This window comes from Zootoca vivipara, chromosome 8 (genome assembly GCF_965207765.1).
Source record: "Zootoca vivipara chromosome 8, rZooViv2.hap1.1, whole genome shotgun sequence".
NCBI classification, from domain to species: Eukaryota; Metazoa; Chordata; class Lepidosauria; order Squamata; family Lacertidae; genus Zootoca; species Zootoca vivipara.
Window position 1 is genome coordinate 4,581,291 of NC_142591.1, and position 20,193 is coordinate 4,601,483.

A 20,193-nucleotide genomic window follows, 5' to 3' on the forward strand; every position below is an offset into this window, starting at 1 on the left:
AGGCAGCACCAAAAGTGAAGGAGCACAAAGGATAATAGCAAGCTGGAATAACACCCCCCTCCAATATTGTACGTAACTGAGGGGGATTCAAAGGAATATATTTGAGATGGTTGTTCCTTGGAGAGACTACTCGGTGAGGAAACAGCTGCTGCAGTTGGTCCTTCTTCACACAGCCTGGGAAATGGGGAGCGGCCAGCTCCATTATTCTGTGCCGGAGGAATCCCAGCATGGCACCTTTGTGGGCCGCATTGCCCAGGACCTGGGGCTGGAGGTGAGTGAGCTGGTGCCTCGGATGTTCAGGATAGTTTCCAAAGAGCACAAGGATTATTTAGAGGTAAATGTGCAAAATGGAATCTTGTTTGTGAATTCTAGGATGGACAGGGAGGAGCTTTGTAGCAAGAACCCTGTATGTGCCATTCACCTGGAGGTGATTGTGGATAACCCCCTGAGGATCTTCCATGTGGAAGTAGAGATTGCAGACATAAACGACAATGCCCCTGTTTTCTCAGCAAGTGAGGAAAATCTGTCCATTCTTGAATCAAGACTTGCAGGATCCATTTTCCCTCTAGAGGGAGCCTTAGATGCTGATGTTGGTACAAATGCACAGTTAACTTACCACCTCAGCCCCAGTGAACATTTCATGTTAGATTTTCGAAGGAGCAATGAGGATAATTCCTTGGGCTTTGTAATAACAAAGCCATTAGACAGAGAAGATATTTCTGTGCATCGCTTACTGCTCACAGCAACGGACGGTGGCCAACCTGTGCTAACAGGAACAGTTCAGCTGGTGATCACAGTGGTTGATGTGAATGATAACCCTCCTGTCTTTAACCAGTCAGTGTACAAGGTACAAATGTTAGAAAATGCTTCCATTGGGTCATCAGTGGTTAAGCTCAATGCCACTGATTTGGATGATGGCATCAATAGAGACATTACATACTCTATTCGTAGTGTAATCCCAGCTAAATCAAGTACCATGTTTAGGATAGATGCAAATACTGGACAAATTTTACTGAATAATGAATTGGATTATGAGGACACTAATTCGTATGAAATTCGAGCAGAAGCAACAGATAAAGGTGGTTACCCCTTGTCTGGACACTGCAAGGTTTTAATAGGAATTCTGGATGTGAATGATAATATTCCAGAGGTGTCAGTGACGTTCCTGTTGGTACCAGTTCCAGAGGATTCTTCACTGGGGACAATTGCAGCCTCAATCAGTATCTCCGACAGGGATGCTGGGGTCAATGGGCAAGTGACCTGCTCTCTGTGGCCTATGGTGCTTCCTTTCAAGCTGGTATCCAGCTTTAAGAATTACTACTCACTGGTGCTGGCTGAATCCCTGGACCGCGAGGAGGTGGCTGAATACAGACTGGTGGTGACAGTCCAAGACCAAGGGACTCCATCACTGTCAGCTAGCAGCAGCCTTGTGGTGCCCATCGGTGATGTGAATGACAATGCACCTACTTTTCCTCAGCCCTCCTACACTGTCTTTGTGAAAGAGAACAATCCACCTGGTGCTCACATCTTCACAGTGTCCGCCTTAGACCCAGACATAGGTGAGAATGCCCTTGTCAGCTACTGGCTGGATGAGAAGCTTTGGTCATTGTCAAGCTACATCTCAGTGCACTCAGAGAGTGGGAAGGTCTATGCTTTGCAACCCTTGGACTATGAGGAAGTGAAGCTGCTGGAGTTCCAGGTGAGAGCCAAGGATGCTGGGTTCCCCCCTTTATGTGGCAACGTCACAATACAAGTTTTTGTGGTGGATGAGAATGACAATGTGCCTGCGGTATCGAGGCCAGAAGAGGTGTCCCTTGCTCTGCTGGTAGCCCCTGTCTTGGCTGGACATGTGGTGGGCAAGGTCCATGCCCTGGATGCTGACTCAGGCTACAATGCATGGCTGCGCTATGAACTGCATGAGGCAACCAGAGGCCCTTGGCGTGTGGGACTGTACAGCGGTGAGATTAGTACAACACGAGCCCTGGATGAGATGGAGGGCAGCAGCAGCAGCCAGAGTGTGCTAGTGCTTGTGAAGGATCACGGCAAGCCAGCACTGTCCACTACAGCCACATTGAGTGTGTCATTTGTGGCAAGCACTCAGGTAATCCATAGGGATGCTCACCTTCCTAGAATGGGAGGGAGTCCAAAGCCACTGGTGGACAATGTCAACATCTACCTGATAGTTGCTATCTGCTCAGTATCCAGCTTGTTCCTGCTTGTGATTATAGTATACATGGCTCTGCGGTGTCAGTGTCAACCCAAGGAGCCCGTGGTGTATGGCCCTGGCACAGCCACACTGGTTTGTGCCAGTGAGGTGGGCAGCTGGTCATATTCCAATCGCCACAGCCACATCCTGGCAGCTGCAAGTGGGGAGCCTGGTGCCAAAAATGATCTGATGGTTTTCAGTCCTGGTATTCCTTCCATTGTGGAGAATGGGAAGCAGCAGGATCTGCTCTGTGCAACGGTTAGTGCCCTTTCTGAACTATTTTATTATGCATATTTGTGTTACAATATTTGTGTAAATAATTTTCATCTGTTTTATTTTAAAAATACAGTAAATAATTACCAGTTCCGCCCAAGACATTTTAGTGGATTCTAATGGTTTATAATGTCTTTTGGGCTTCTCTTTTGGTCTAAAAGCAATGATACAAACATTTATGCACTACAATAAGAGGTATGGAAGCAGCATAAGACTTCCTTTACGAGATTTTCATGAATCTGGTTTTTATCTTTGGCCCCCTTCAGATGGAACAGTATCAGACTCTTTTTCATGGCCTAACAGAATAGCAAAAAGAAAAGAAAAAATTCATTTTCTGTTGTATTGTGAGAATGACTTTTGGTATTTCCTCAGTGCATGAGCATTCTACCTAACCAATAACATAGTGAGGGAGAATTGAGTTTTAATTCCCCTTCTTGTTTTAACCTCCCCCCCCTGCCAAACACACAAGGAAACCTCCTGATGTCATGAATAAGGCAATCACATCATCCTCTTGAAATAATTGATGCTGATGATAACTCTTTGAAAAGGTTTTTGGAAAAAAGGCTTGTGAAATTGCAACTTTAGATTGAAGAGTCATCTTTCTGAATATTATTTGTAAATTGATAGTGTACTGATGGATTCAAACGTTATGCAAATATTTTGGTGTGGGTTGACAAGTAATGAATGAAAAATGGAAATACGTGTGCCACACAAATATAAGATCTAACCCGGAGAGAGCAGTGCAACTACCTCCTCTGACACAGATACCATGCCACGTTCTCTGTCTTGGAAGGATGTCTCTCACATACTGTGTCCAGCTGATCCTGCTTTTAAGGTAAAGGTAAAGGGACCCCTGACCATTAGGTGCAGTCGTGACCGACTCTGGGGTTGCACGCTCATCTCGCATTATTGGCCGAGGGAGCCGGCGTATAGCTTCCAGGTCATGTGGCCAGCATGACAAAGCCACTTCTGGCAAACCAGAGCAGCACACGGAAACGCCGTTTACCTTCCCACTGTAGTGGCCCCTATTTATCTACTTGCATTTTGATGTGCTTTCGAACTGCTAGGTTGGCAGGAGCTGGGACCAAGCAACGGGAGCTCACCCCGTCACAGGGATTCGAACCTCTGACCTTCTGATCAGCAAGCCCTAGGCTCAGTGGTTTAACCCACAGAGCCACCTGGGTCCCTGATCCTGCTTTTAGTGTACTCCATATTGAGGGATGAGTGTTCTGCATGTGCTCAAAGGTATCCTTTTTATTTTTTTACTTTCTCCAGAAGAACCCATATATATGCATTTTTTAACACCACAGGGAGGAAGGCAACCTGCCCTGCATGATTTGGATGCAGAATCTGCAGACAGGGAAAGGGCAAAACTACTTTTAATCTTTTTGTTCCATGTAAGGAACTAACTGACGATATAAAACATATGCTAAATATAATGTATAATACACCTTTGATGCTAGATACTGAAAAAGCCTTTGATTAGCTGGACTGAACTATTCTAAAACATTTTCTCTTAAGAATGAATAGAAGTCAGTCGTTTTAAAGTCATCACCACACTACAGTGCGATCAATAGTGCAAGTAACATCAATTGTCATTTCTCAGAGAGCTTTCCATTCAAAGAGGCACTGCACAGGGGCTTCTTCCATCACCTTTGCTGTGTACTACAACCATCAAAGTTCTTGGCAGAGCCCTCAGGTTGAATTTAAATCTTTCTGCTCACACACACTGTGACTATAAACCTGTGGACAAGCTCTGGAGAAGCATAAAAGATGCACCTATGACCTTTTGGTAGACCAATGCAGACCATCACGTCATGCCACTGATTCACTTAGTGAGAGCATATCGAGAAGCTGGAAAGGAAAATTACTCCATTCTATACAAATAATCTCTTTGTATATGGTAAAGAACGGCATTAACTTCCAATAGACTTCATTGAGCATAGATAATGTATCTCATATAACTATCTAACAGGAAAAGCAGAAGTGCCTGAAGTAATTTCAGTATCTACAAGGTAGGTACACCTTCATATCTACCTAATATATTGTATGGTGTAAATTGGGACCTTCTCTTTTGAAAGTTTCCTAGGATCTGGGGTTGCCTTCACAAAGGGTTGCATTTATTTTTTTGTAATTTTAAATAAACTGCACAACAGCAAACATGACTTACCTTAAGCTCTTGATCTGGAAGGAAAGCAACTGGTGGATGCTAATGGGGTTGGATTCCACGTTGTTTGTAGCCTTTTCTTTAAGGTGGTCTCTATGCTGTTTATGTAGATGGTATTATACTATATTTTCCCAAGGCATAAATAAAGTTGTCAAATGGCTGCTGGGGGGGTGTTGAGGGCTTAATCTAGACAAGATGGAAGTACATTTGATTGAGGGCATTTGTTCAGCCTGTTTTGGATGGAGCTGCACTCAAGCTGAAGTCTCAGGTTTCCAGTTATTGTCATGTAGGGGGAAATCTCGCGAGTCCCCTGAGAGAAATGTGGGAGCACCATGATATATTTTCCTTTATTCTGTGCAACTGTTTTGGCACAACGTAACATATGCTGCTTCCAGGCAGTTTTCCTAGCTTCCCAAGCTTGGTGTGAAAATCAGAACAGTCAGCCACTTGGCTGATAAGGACTCAAGCCTTATCCACGCCTACCCTTTCCTCACTCTTTCCAGGCACAGGTCCATGCTTAAAAGCTCTGTGTCCAAGCATTTGTTTTTGCCCTGGAGCTTTCCTCATGAAAACCCGCTCTTTAGCGCTCAGTAGGAGCAAATGTCAATTCAGGTTTTCTGTGGATTGCCATTTGCTCTGATTGAGCTTTAAAGAGCAGGTTTTCGCAGGGAAAGCTCTGAAGTTAAAAAAGTGGGGGACACTTAGACAAAGCGCGGACTGTGCCTGGAAAGAGCAGAGGAAAAGTGGATAAACCCTCAGACACAAGCCAACCAAGCAGTTATTTATCACAGAACCTAGCTGAATTAGACAAATGGTATTCGGGGTGAATAATGGAAGAGCTGTTCCCCAATTATGCTATTCTAGGAATATATGTTTGAATGAAATTGGTGTGGTCAATGATGTTGTTCGTTTCCACACAAATGCTTCATGGAAACAGGGTCCCACACCTCTGGTGCTAAGTATGAATGAGCCCAAGATTTTCTCTCTCCAAGTAATGTAGAACAGAACCATGCAGACAGTTTGCAGAATATCCACCTCCACAATCCAGGGCAAATAAAACTAATGCCCTAAAATGGACCAAAGCAGTTCTGAAACAGCCATCCTGCCAGAGCAAACTACTACCACCCAGGCTTCAAGACATGTCGATGCCAGCACTGAACATGCATCAAAATACCCAAGGCCAGCAACCCTTTTAAAGGAAAGCTGGATGGCTAATAAATTAAAATGCAGTGTAAAATTTACTTAATTGAAAGAGTTCTGTGAAATCAGAGTTATAACATACATTATAACATAATGCCTAAGGTCAGATGACAAGTACACAATCTTTTCAGTATTTAAAAGTTCAATCACACGGTGTCGCTGTTTGGTAAAAAATAGTGTCAGAGGACTGGAAAAGTCAGCTCCTCCTTCCTTTGTGCAGAGATCTGCGGCAAGTAAATTAACCATCATGACTGCTCAGCATAGGAACAGAATTGAACATATAAGGTAGACACACGTCAATTTCTATCTATTTGTACTCCTGAAAGGAACAAGACTGTGTGTATTCCTCTGTGCTCCGGATGCATTTTTAAAAATGGATGTTTGGAAACTAGGCTCCTTGGTGAGGCGGAGGCTGTTGCAGCTGGTTCTTCTCCACACAGCCTGGGAATTGGGGAGCGGCCAGCTCCATTATTCTGTGCCGGAGGAATCTCAGCATGGCACCTTTGTGGGCCGTATTGCCCAGGATCTGGGGCTGGAGATGGATGAGCTGGTGCCTCGGATGTTCAGGATGGAGTCTGCAGATCATAGGAACTATTTTGAGGTAAATGTTCAGAATGGCATTTTGTTTGTTAACTCTCGGATAGACAGGGAGGAGCTGTGTGGCAAGAGCCCTTTGTGTGCTGTTCACCTGGAGGTGATTGTGGACAAACCTTTGAGGGTCTTCCACGTAGAGGTGGAAATCAAGGATATAAATGACAATGCCCCCACTTTCTCTGTAAATATATTAAATCTTTTTATATCAGAATCGACAGCATATGGTTCTCGCTTCTCTCTACAAAGTGCTTCAGATGCAGATATTGGTAAAAATGCCCTTATTGCATACAGTATCAGCTCAAATGAATACTTTTCTCTGGGCACTCAGGATAAGCAAGCTAAAAGCCTTCTACCAGAGCTTGCTTTAAGAAGGACTTTGGACAGAGAGGACATCTCTCTGCACAATTTACTGCTTACAGCAACAGACGGGGGTCAACCAGAACTCACAGGAACGGTACAGCTGATGATAACTGTGCTGGATGTTAATGATAACAGACCTGTCTTTAATCAGTCAGTTTATGAAGTGAGTTTACTAGAAAGTTCAGCTATTGGGACTCTTGTTGTAAAGTTAGAAGCAACAGATATTGATGAGGGCATTAACAAGGAGATTACTTACCGCTTTAAAAGACCTTTGCCTTCAACTATTCAAACTATGTTTGAGATTGATCAGAATACTGGAGAAATCAGGTTAAAAGAAAAGCTAGATTTCGAAGAAATTAATTTGTATGAAATTCAAATAGAAGCCACCGATAAGGGGCATGCACCAATGGAAGGAGACTGCAAACTTTTGATACAAGTCTTGGATGTGAATGACAATAGCCCTGAGATGTCACTGAAGTCTCTATCTGTGCCAGTTGCAGAGGACTCCCCACCAGGGACAGTGGTGGCTCTGATCAGCATCTCAGACAGGGACTCTGGGGCTAACGGGCAAGTGAGCTGCTCTGTGACACCCTCCCACCTACCCTTCAAGCTATTGTCCACTTTCAAGAATTACTACTCTCTGGTGGTGGCTGAGCCCTTGGACCGGGAGCGGGAAGCAGAATACAAGCTGGTAGTGACTGCCCAGGATCAAGGGACTCCATCGCTATCAACCAGCAGCACCCTGGTGGTACCCATTGGCGATGTGAACGACAACGCTCCTACTTTTGCTCAGACTTCCTACACGGTCTTTGTGAAGGAGAACAACCCACCCGGTGCCCACATCTTCACAGTGTCTGCTTCGGACCCCGATGTGGCTGAGAACAGCCTGATCAGCTACTGGCTGGATGAGAAGCTCTGGCCCCTGTCGAGCTACATCTCGGTGCACTCAGAAAGTGGGAAGCTCTATGCTCTTCAGCCCTTGGACTACGAGGAGGTGAAGCTGCTGGAGTTCCAAGTGAGGGCCAAGGATGCTGGGCTGCCCTCCCTGTGTGGCAATGTGACGGTGCAAGTCTTTGTGGTGGATGAGAACGACAATGTGCCAGCTGTGACTGTACCAGTAGAGGAGGCTCCCAGCCTGCTGGTGGTCCCCCTGACAGCTGGGCATGTGGTGGGCAAGATTCGTGCCCTGGATGCTGACTCTGGCTACAACGCATGGCTGCGCTATGAGATGCATGAGGGGTCCAGTAGGCTTTGGCGGGTGGGACTGTACAGTGGTGAGATCAGTACAGCACGTGCCCTGGAGGAGGCAGAGGGCAGCAGCAGTCATAGTTTGCTGGTTGTGGTGAAGGACCATGGGAAGCCTGCTTTGTCAGCCACCGCCACACTGAGTATTTCGTTGGTGGCCAGTGTCCAGGCCCTCCCAGCTGATGCCCGGCTTCCCAGAAGGGGAGGGAGCCCCAGTCCCCTGGCGGAGAACATCAACACCTACCTCATCATAGCCATCTGTGCAGTGTCCAGCTTGTTCCTGCTGGCCATCATTGCATATATGGCCCTGCGGTGCCATTGCCAGCCTAAGGAGGCTGTGGTGTATGGTCCTGGGACAGCCACGCTGGTGTGTGCCAGTGAGGTGGGCAGCTGGTCCTATTCAAATCGTCACAGTCACATCTTAGGGGGCGTCACGGGAGACTCCAATGCCAAAAGCGACCTCATGGTTTTCACCCCCAACATACCTGTGTTTGCAGAGACCGGACAGGTAGGGAATACAAAGGAGCTGGTCCCAGATTCTTCTGTTCAGGTGAGTCTCTGTTGTTCTTAGAATTGCCTTTATGGAGGGGCAGTTTTTCCATCAATCTGTCCACAATATGCATATAATGTAAATATCAGATCAGCTTTTGGAATTTTTTAAATTCATTATACTTTTCTATGACGTGTACCATTATCTGATGCCTTTAAAGCCTAAAGATTTTGAAATATATGATCACGTAAAATAATTCTTCCTAACTACAAAACAATTAACAGTGGTCAACCGGATGTAATTGTGCTGAAGGGTGTGGGTGAAAATTAACTGGAAGGGGAACATAGAAATTTCCATGGTGTGGGAATTTGTTCCACTATTACCTGTGCAGGAAGAAAAGGTGATGCAAGGCTTCTGAAATCAACTAAATTGGTTGCAGCAATGGACATTATCCATGCAGAAATATCAACATTAATAAATGATTACATCGAAAAAACAAAGAACTTTAGATACCCTAGAATAAATATTGTTACATCCACTGTTTGAGTGGCGAGAAATTTCAGGGGTGCCAGCACATACCTTGTACTTGGTTTCCTCAGAATGAAGGTAAGTGGAGATGATGGCAGCTGTGTGATATAATGTTCTGTGTCCAACCTTTTTTCAAAGAGGGCCAGAATTGTTGTTGACCTTTTTTAAGGATTGAACTTGTTGAGCTTTTTTTTAGGGTTGAAGTTGCTGAGTTTTTTTAAAAGGATTTTACCCCAAGAAATAAGCTGCCACAGGGGCCGGATTAAACCATCCAGCGGGCTGGATTAGGCCCCCAAAATGGACTTTGGACATGCCTGGTTTATACCTATATGTGGGCTGAGCGTAACATGGAAGACCTCACAGCATTAACATTGTAACAGATCCTTCTCATCCCTTAGTCATAGTTTTGGATTGAGCACAGAGAACAAGTCAGGACTTTGCATCTTCCCTGCAGATGATACTGGCCAAGGCATGTTGTTTTTTTTACACTCATAGAAGATATCAGCTCCAGCCAGGGAAGGAGGGGGAAAGCCTGCCTCACTTTAGCCCACTTCTGGAAGCACCTCTAGCTACCGGTAGTAGTGTCTGTAGCAACCAAATGCTTGCAAAGAGATACAAAACAGACTTGGCTAGAGCCATTAACTTAACAAAGACACTGGTTTGACCTCTGTTGACCCAAACAGAATCCTATCTTACAGTGATGAAACCACAGGGTTGGAGGGGACTGAAAAAATGGCATGCAGAACAACCCCTTCCATCTTAGAACACTAAAATACAATGAAAAAAAAAGTAACTTGGCTTTGTATTTAGCAAAAACATTCAGCACGATCCTGCCTCTTCCCCATACAAAGAGTGGTGTGCAAAGGTGTTCTGAATAGCAAAGTGTCATGCTCTTTCCCTGCAATAATTGGCCTTCTGTGGCCTGTAGTTCCAGCCATTCATGATGAAATCAGGTACAACTATAGAGAACTTGACATCCATCATTAATTGCTTATCACCCAAACAAAAAACAATGAGTTTAATTTGGTGCATCAAATTTTTTTTATTTTATTTAACAGAATTTATGTGCCTTTCAATCATCAAAACCTGTAAACGGGCTACATAAAAGGTTGACATTTTTAGGGGCTGAAAAAGATAGAGAGTTTGGATAGAAATATTCCAACTAGCATGGGGGTCAGTTCAAAAGGAAGAGTCCGTAGTTTGAATTCAACTAAGTCCTACTCTATAGACCAATTGGAATTAATGAACCTAAGTTAGTCATGTCTTAATAATTTAATGGGTCTACTCTGAGTAGGACTAACATTGAATGTGACCCATTCATTCCTGACACATTTGGAGTCTGAACTAATCATGATGTAGAGAAAGCAAACAGGATCAGCAAAGGAAGAATTTTAATTGAGATTTTAAAGGAAAAGTTTGAAAGGGAATCCTGGAATACCACAGAGAGCCACAGAACATGGCCAGTGAGCATGGTGCTGTGCTGACATGCAATGTTTGTGCTTTGTTTGTTTTCCTGTCTGAGGATGTATAAAACTTGCAGCAAGTGCAAGCTGGTATTGCTGCTGGAAGAGAAAGTGCAAGGGCTTGAGACATGCCCATCCATTCTTTGGCTCATCATGGAAAATGAATAATTTCTAGCTGGAACACAGGAAATACTTTCAAGAGGACAAAAGGAAGGATCAATTTCAAAGGAAGAGGAAGAAAACCAGATGCAGGAGGTGTGCACATGGAAGAATGTCACACAGGATCAAGAAGCCTCGTGTCTTTTGGAGCTGTGGAATTGATTCCAGGAACTGCCTATGGAAATTATTTAACAATGTCCCCCATGATATTCTTGTTAGGAAACTGGTAAATGTGGTTTGATGATGTTACTGGGTGAGTTTGTAGCTGGTTGAAAAACTGTATCCCAAGAGTGCTCATCATGATTCCTTGTTAACCTGGAGACAAGTTGAGTGTCACAGGGATAACTTAGGCTCACTGTTGCTAAATATATTTATAAATGTTTTGGAGAAAGAACTCAAGGAAATCAAAGCGATACCAAACTGGGTGGAGTAGTTAGTATTTTAGAAGACGGAGACTGGATCAGAGATGATCTTGATAGGGTGGAGAATTGGGCTGAAGCAAACAAAATTAGTTTCAAGAGAAATAACTGTGAAGTTCTGCATTTAGGTTGGAATAATATAGGATAGGTGCTATTTGATATGAGAGCAATACACATGAAAGGATCTAAGGGTTTTAATAGACCACAAGCTAGGTATAAGTCAACAGTTTGTTATAATACCTAATGTAGTTAAGAAGACTAATGCACCAAAGACTACTGTCCAGATCACAAGATGTAATGGTACTTTAGTCTGCTTTAGTCAGATTTCAACTAGAGTTCTGTGTCCAGTTCCAGGCATTGCAATTTAAGAAGGATATTGACTGACTAGAATGTGTTCATGGGAAGGTGACAAAGACCTGGAGACCAAGTCCTATGTGGAACGGAGTTGGGTGTGTTTAGCCTGGAGAAAAGAAGATTTATGATAGTCATTCTGAAATATTTGAAGGGCTGACACTTTTAGAATATGGAGTAAATGTGGTTTTTTATTCTAGAAGTTAGGGCATGAATGAAAGGGCCTATGTTGCAAGAAAAAATGTTTAGAGACCAAAAGGTAGGAAGAACTTCCTGATTGCATGAGCTGTTTAACAATGGAACACACTGCCTCAATAGGTGTTAGGCTTTCATTCATTAGAGGATTTTAAGTAGAAACTAAATAGCCACCTATCAGGGGTACTGTAGGGGCATTAGCAGGAGGGTAAACTACATAATCTCCAATGAAATTTCCTACTCTATCATTCTATGATACTCAAATGATGTGGGAATAGTTCAACTTTTCGGTGCTCCACCAGGTTATTTTCCTGCATAGAACTATTGTGAACAGATTCCTTCTATTATAAAGTCATCCTTTTTTCTTATTCTAAAAGCAAGATTTCTATACAGTTTTTTATGCAGTATATAGAAAATCTTAAGTGATTTACATACATACTGTAATAGTAAAAAAATGTTTATTTTAAAAATAGCAATGATACAGACTTCTTCAAGCAATGGCCCAGATGGGTGATTATCCTTCTGCTCTCTCTTCTGTTGACCTCAGCAAAATCCCTTTGAGTTGCTATTACTGGACAAGAAGTTTTGCATCTTTGAGGGAGATGGAGAACTGAAGAGACGTTGGTTCTGGAGCAGCATTCCAGCTCATACAAAATTGCTTGCTGGCTTTGATGATGATGATGATGATGATGATAATAATAATAATAATAATAATAATAATAATAATAATAATACCCTGCCCATCTGACTGGGTTGCCCCAGCCACCCGTGAGCGGTTTCCAACCAATATAAAAACATAATAAAACATCAAACATTAAAAACTTCCCTCTCTGCTGACCTCCTGTTGGAATGAATGGACTTATGAGGACTGCTCTTCTGCTTAAGTTGTGAGATTTACCATCTGCTAAGGGGTCCAGCAGAGGAATAGCAAGGAACCCAGACAAGGTCCAGAAACAGCATGAAGGCGTTGTTCCAACCAGCATTAATTGCCAGTCTTTGCAAATCACACAGCGTAGATCAAGCAGAAAACCCACCAAATTCCTCTCTTCACTAATTTGGATGATAGGCCCAAACCATATGAATTCCTACTTAATCCTTGTATGACCAGCTATCCCCAACATGGATGGATGGATGGACACAGATATGTGGGATGGTGGGAGCTTGGTTTACATAGCTCTTTCCAGGCTCCACCCTCAAAATGTGGCAGGTTTTTACATACTACATCCATCATGTCCTGCTCCCATCCAGAATTGGACTCAATGGCCCCTCACAGCCTTCAGAGACAGCCTGTTCCCTACTCCCACCCCTATCAGCAACAAGAAGATGAACAGATTCAGCTGCTTTTCTAAATCACTGTAAGACAACTTCCTTTGAAAAAAAGAGTTCAACTTGAAATGAAGGATACTGTGTTTTTCTACATAGCTGTGGTAATACAGCACCTCTCCATTTAGGGATGCTTCCTCCATATTTGGATGTATGTACCGGTATGTGAAGGATGATTTGAGTTAAGAAACTCTATTGTTGGAGGATATTAGTCAAGCAATCTCATTCAAAGTGTGTTTGTAACTTTATTTAGTATCAAAGTGACATGCTTTCAAACAAATGGGTGGGGTGAGTGAGATGTCAGTAATCATTAATGAGATTTAGGCTGCAATCTTATGCACACTTACCTTGGAGTAAGCTCCAGTAAACAATGGGATTGTTCATTGCATGGCACGGTATCTGCTCCTTTGATTTGAAACAGATTGCCAAGCTGGATTGCCTGCAGTATATTTCCTTATGAATTGTGGAGCCTCGTAGGTTTAGAGAGAATAAATGTGGTTTGCCTTCTTCTGTAAGGCATTCCTCTAGATCAGGGGTGGCCAACTCCCAAGAGACTGTGATCTACTCACAGAGTTTAAAAAGTGGCAGTGATCTACCCCCCATTTTGGGGTTCAGGTCAAAGAGCATTTTTTAGAAAGGAGGAAGGCCCTTTTTCCGGGAGGAGGTAAAATGTTGAGCTTTTTTAAGGGGAGCCATAGTTGTTCAGCTTCTTTGGGGGAGCCAATGATCTACCAGTGATCTACCACAGACATCCAGTGATCTACCAGTAGATCACGATCTACCTGTTGGACATGCCTGCTCTAGATGACTCCTGAATGTTGTTACCTTAGAGTGCGTGGGAAGATGCATGGGAAGATGACATTTTATTTCCCCCAAAAGCATTTTGTTTTAAAAATGATTATTTGTTTTTTGTTAGTGCTATCCCATAATTTTTTTCTTTTGTACCTAGGCTCCCTTGCACCCTTGGCAAGGAGCTGTGTGGCACACACACATCGCTGTCCCTTGTGCCCTTGGCAAGATGTATTGGCACCTCCAAAGACCAGAAACTCAAAAAAGTTTGTTTCCCATTGCCTTTCATGCTCTGCCAGTGACTTCCTCCATGGCCATTGGGGTTGGGTCTCCTCCTCCTCCTCCTCCTCCTCCTCCTCCTCCTCCTCCTCCTCCTCCTCCTGTCTATCTGTCTGTTTGCCTCCCTCCATCTGCTCACTGCTTTCCCTCCTGGCCACTCCAAGCCAGTGTCCCCTTGGATGTGTGCAGGGAGCCCAACCTGGCGAACCCCTAGCTATACCCCTTCACCTATATTATGAAACAGAATTATACACTGACAAGGGGATCCTGCTAGTTCTAGAGTCTATTTTGACTGCAGCATTGGGACCTGACAACTTAAAGGGGGCAACACAGACTAAAGGGGGTGGGGGTAAGGCTGGATTTTATATATTCATTAGAAAAGCCACCCAAATTCTTCCCCTTGTAATGTTATAGTAGGTTTATATATGTGCACTAATGAAATTAATTTGGGGTTGTCAGCATTCACATGTCCATAGCGTCCCCCAAAACATAGATGAATGCACACATGTGTATGCTAACAATTCTGTATTTTGTGAAAGTCTTAAAATATATTTTTTCTCACTTTTGGAGAATCACAGTTACATAGAAAGATAGCTTTTTTAACTTGGCAAAATACGGTATATGATTCCTGTGAAGCAATTGGTCCTAAGAATCCTTAAACCCACCCAAGGCAATGAAATTGAAATTATAAGATGAAAGCCATACAAGATTTTGAAAAGGGAACCTGTCTGAGCCATTCATGTCTGAACACTACCCACATTCAAGTCGGGCACAGTTTACTTGAATGGTGAGACAGTCCCATGCTCAGAGACGTATGGGCATGTACTGTATAGAAAAAGGAATACTTTAATGAAGTGGGGAGAAATAATCTGCAACCTCCTACGAGCTTCTGTCTCAAATTGCCCAGCTTTCCTCTCACTTTTTGTGGTCATTAGTGTATAATTCTGTTCCTAGTTCCTTATTTGCAGTTGATTTATTAGCAGTTCGGCTGAGATTTTCACTAAGTAAAGCGGAAAAGCAACCCCTACAGGGAAAGCCCTTAATCTTAAAATACCAGTGTACAGTACGATGCATCATATTCCCATCAACACTTTCCCTTGCATTAAAATGCTGAAACTGGAACTAATTTCAAGATTTCAAAATTAAGTTGTAAACCACGCAATAAATGAATCTTGTGGTTTGTAACTATGATTTTAAAAGTTGGAGGCTATCAAAATGATAGAACTGAAATGACAACAGTTACCAGCATACATGCAGAATATAATAAACATATCTTTCAAGTAAAATTTTATGCCTTATTATTCATATTACTCTATTTCCATTGACTGAAAAGTGACGACATGAAACAAGACTCCAAGAAGGCCTTCTCATATAATGAAACTGTACTTCCCCATCTAGTCGCACGATGTCGCTCTCTGCTTAAATATCTTGCTAAGAATAAAAGGTCTACACAAGGCTCTTCCTCTTCTTTGTCATCAGATATCTTTCCGTGCTTGCAAATGGATGGATGAGCAAAATGGAGATTGTGGAGCTGGATTAATTTATTTTTTAAAAAATATTTTATAAAGCTGTGACATGAAATAATATATAAAATATATGAAATTTTTTTGAGATGGTTGCTCCATGGGGAGACTGTTCTTCAATGGGGAGAAGGAAGCTGCTGCAGCTGATTTTGCTTCACACAGTCTGGTTGATGGGGAGCGGCCAGCTCCATTATTCCGTGCCTGAAGAATCCCAGCATGGCACCTTTGTGGGCCGCATTGCCCAGGATCTGGGGCTGGAGGTGGAGGAGCTCATGCCTAGGATGTTCCGGATGGAGTCCCAAGGAGATGGGGACTATTTCAAGGTAAATGAGCAGAATGGGATTTTGTTTGTTAATTCTCGGATAGACAGGGAGGAGCTGTGTGCCAAGAGCCCTTTGTGCTCCATCCACCTGGAGGTGATTGTGGATAAACCCCTGACAGTCTTCCATGTGGAAGTGGAGATTGCAGACATAAACGACAATGCCCCCGTTTTCTCAGTCAGAGAGCAGAATTTAGCTGTCTTAGAATCGAGGGTGCAAGGTTCCCATTTCCCAATAGAAGAAGCTTCTGATGCAGACATTGGTAGCAACGGCCAGGTAAACTACAAGCTCAGCCCCAATGAATATTTTTCTGTGGAAGAGATAAAGAATTATGAGCACAGCAAGTCTTTGGTTCTGACATTAAAAAGACCACTGGATCGTGAAGCATCCGCAGAGCATCAGCTGCTCCTTTCAGCATCAGATAGTGGGCAGCCGTCACTCACAGGCACAGTCCTGCTGACAATCACTGTGGTCGATGTCAATGACAATGCACCTGCCTTTAACCAATCAGTTTACAAAACTGAATTATTGGAAAACTCTGCAAGGGGAACATTAGTTATTAAACTGGAGGCAAGCGATTTGGACGAGGGGATTAATAAAGAGATTTCCTATTCACTTAGCAACCTTGTTGCTCCCAGTATAAAGGAAATGTTTAGCATAGATGCTAATAATGGAGAACTTAGAGTGAAAGGAACTGTGGATTTTGAAGAGAGTACAACATATGATATTCAAATTGAAGCAACAGATAAAGGTGGTTATCCTTTGTCTGGACATTGCAAGGTTCTCATTAAGGTTTTGGATGTGAATGACAATAGCCCTGAGATGTCACTGAAGTCTCTATCTGTGCCAGTTGCAGAGGACTCCCCACCAGGGACAGTGGTGGCTCTGATCAGCATCTCAGACAGGGACTCTGGGGCTAACGGGCAAGTGAGCTGCTCTGTGACACCCTCCCACCTACCCTTCAAGCTATTGTCCACTTTCAAGAATTACTACTCTCTGGTGGTGGCTGAGCCCTTGGACCGGGAGCGGGAAGCAGAATACAAGCTGGTAGTGACTGCCCAAGATCAAGGGACTCCATCGCTATCAACCAGCAGCACCCTGGTGGTACCCATTGGCGATGTGAACGACAACGCTCCTGCTTTTGCCCAGTCTTCCTACACGGTCTTTGTGAAGGAGAACAACCCACCGGGTGCCCACATCTTCACAGTGTCTGCCTCGGACCCCGATGTGGCTGAGAACAGCCTGATCAGCTACTGGCTGGACGAGAAGCTATGGCCCCTGTCGAGCTACATCTCGGTGCACTCAGAAAGTGGGAAGCTCTACGCTCTTCAGCCCTTGGACTACGAGGAGGTGAAGCTGCTGGAGTTCCAAGTGAGGGCCAAGGATGCTGGGCTGCCCTCCCTGTGTGGCAATGTGACGGTGCAAGTCTTTGTGGTGGATGAGAACGACAATGTGCCAGCTGTGACTGTACCAGTAGAGGAGGCTCCCAGCCTGCTGGTGGTCCCCCTGACAGCTGGGCATGTGGTGGGCAAGATTCGTGCCCTGGATGCTGACTCTGGCTACAACGCATGGCTGCGCTATGAGATGCATGAGGGGTCCAGTAGGCTTTGGCGGGTGGGACTGTACAGTGGTGAGATCAGTACAGCACGTGCCCTGGAGGAGGCAGAGGGCAGCAGCAGTCATAGTTTGCTGGTTGTGGTGAAGGACCATGGGAAGCCTGCTTTGTCAGCCACCGCCACACTGAGTATTTCGTTGGTGGCCAGTGTCCAGGCCCTCCCAGCTGATGCCCGGCTTCCCAGAAGGGGAGGGAGCCCCAGTCCCCTGGTGGAGAACATCAACACCTACCTCATCATAGCCATCTGTGCAGTGTCCAGCTTGTTCCTGCTGGCCATCATTGCATATATGGCCCTGCGGTGCCATTGCCAGCCTAAGGAGGCCGTGGTGTATGGTCCTGGGACAGCCACGCTGGTGTGTGCCAGTGAGGTGGGCAGCTGGTCCTATTCAAACCGTCACAGTCACATCTTAGGGGGCGTCACGGGAGACTCCAATGCCAAAAGCGACCTCATGGTTTTTACCCCCAACATGCCTGCTTATGCAGAAAATGGAAAGCAGCAGGATCTGCTCTGTGCAACGGTTAGTAATCCCTCTTTTAATTCATATAGTTTGTTCAGAACATTTGTGCAATAACAGAAATACATTTTATTTACATTTTGATGTTTCCAAGGTCCATATGAACCCCCTTAAGAAGTATGGCACTGATATTACAAATATTGGTAAGGGATTTTTTACTTGTATTTGGTCAGAAAGCAGCACCTTTCAAATGATCCTTGATTTGTACTTGGTTATTTGCAAGATTGTTGCTGTTGTTTAGTTGTTTAGTCATGTCTGACTCTTTGTGACCCCATGGACCAGAGCACGCCTGGCACTCCTGTCTTCCACTGCCTCCCGCAGTTTGGTCAAACTCATGTCCAAGGTCATGTCATGGTCTTGGACACAGTTCAACCATCTCGTCCTCTGTCGTCCCCTTCTCCTTGTGCCCTCAATCTTTCCCAACACTAGCGTCTTTTCCAAAGAGTCTTCTCTTCTCATGAGATGGCCAAAGAATTGGAGCCTCAGCTGTAATTTTGCCTTTTTCAGATGCTTGTTTTTTGATGAATATCCTCTGTCTCAGGAGCAAGACAAAATGATCTGTTCCTTCCTCTGCATTTGGCTCAGAAGGTAGCATGAGAATTCTTTACTTAGTTCCTCAATCCAATAAGAATTTTGCAGAGTTGGGGAGAGTAGGAACATTGCGAACAAAATGATCAAGGGGATGGAGCTACTCCCTTATAAGGAAATGTTGCAGCATTTAGGATTCTTTAGTTCAGAGTAAAGGTGAGTAAGTGGAGACATAATAAAATATAAAATAGTGGATAAAATATGCATGGCATGGAGAAAGAAAAGTTTTTCTCCCTCTCTGGAACTGGTGGACACTGAGGCTGAGGTTGGAAGATTTTGGAGAGATAACAGAAAGTGCTTTTTCACACAGCTCATAGTCAAGCTGAGGAATCCACTTCTCCAGGGATGGCCATCAACCTAGGCGGCTTTAAAAGAAGATGAGGCAAATTCAAGGAGGAGAGGGCTGTTGATAACTGCTAGTCATGATGGCTATCCTGTGCCTCCACTATCAGAGGCTTCTGAATACCTGCTGTGGGTTCCTGGTCTTTATTTTATTTTTCATTTGTAGTTGTGGGGAGGATGCTGCTAGTACTTTCCCACCCTTGCTAAGTTCTGGATACCTGAAGTTGAGTGTTGACATGTGTGCCATTTGTTTAGTTGTTTAGGGAACTCTATTATTATTATTATTATTATTATTATTATTATTATTATTATTATTTGAAATTCAAGTTTTCATATATTCCAGATTTCCAGTCAAGAGAATTGTTTTACAGAATATTTGTGTGTGTCCCTCCAAGCCAGAAAATGTGAGGTCATTTCTGGGCATGTAGGCAGGTATTGTTTTCCTGTGAATAGTGCCTTTTAATTTTTTTAAAAAATTGTGAAATACAATGTTGTAAAAAGATTTGCACAAAAGAGTACAGTGAAAAGTACTTAAACAGAGCGGCGATAGCGCATGTGTGTGAACCACCGATAGAGCGCTTCTGTGCATGTGCGCACCGCGGAACCCGGAAGTAAACACTTCTGGGTCCACGGAGTACTCAAACCGAGAGTACTCAAACCGCAGCGGACTTAAACCGAGGTATGACTGTTGTTTAAAAATGTGTTGCTCCAAGTCAGGCAAGGTTGCACTTCTTTTCTCATTCTTTTCCCTGCGTCCCATAACTGGAAGGACAACTTTTATTTTTATTGCTCCCTGCCCCCCGCCTACTATTTGGGGTGATAATTAATTAATTCCAGGCCGTGCTTGCTGCTGGGGGGAGGCTGCCAGAAAAAAAATAAAGAAAATTGGAGACAGGGGAAGGGAAAGGGGAATAAGTAAAATGAAGGATTGATCCACTCACAGGAAGACCCCCTGATGCAAAGCATCCATTACCCAAAGTGCTTACTCAATTATATCTGGATTGGAGAAGTCTGAATTCAGAGGGTAAAATGAGTGAGATCACAGTTCTTTGCTTGGACAACATGTGGATGCAGTTAAATTAATGAGAACACAAGTAACTTCAAATCCAAATTATGCTCTAGTGTGGACGAGCCCCACTACAGACCTGAGATTTTGTCTGTGTACATACCCTAGCTTTATATTCAAAGCAATTCTCCCCCTCAAAGAATCCTGGCAACTGTAGTTTGTTAAGGGTGCTGGTACTTGTAG

At 43.8% G+C, this 20,193-nt stretch overlaps 1 protein-coding gene across 2 annotated transcripts in view; it reads left to right on the forward strand.

Annotated features, from left to right (window-relative positions):
• The window catches only part of LOC118079391 (protocadherin alpha-5), a 182,316-nt gene continuing 162,123 nt past the window's right edge, over positions 1 to 20,193 (forward strand). Inside the window, exon 1 of one of the 2 annotated variants that reach the window (XM_088675024.1) lies at positions 1 to 2,464. In XM_088675024.1, coding sequence (XP_088531150.1) covers positions 107 to 2,464 — 2,358 coding nt within the window. In that variant the 5' untranslated portion in view covers positions 1 to 106. Of the gene's footprint in view, positions 2,465 to 15,560; positions 18,018 to 20,193 lie in introns of those variants that run through there. The other variant, XM_088675023.1, reaches the window with a different exon arrangement.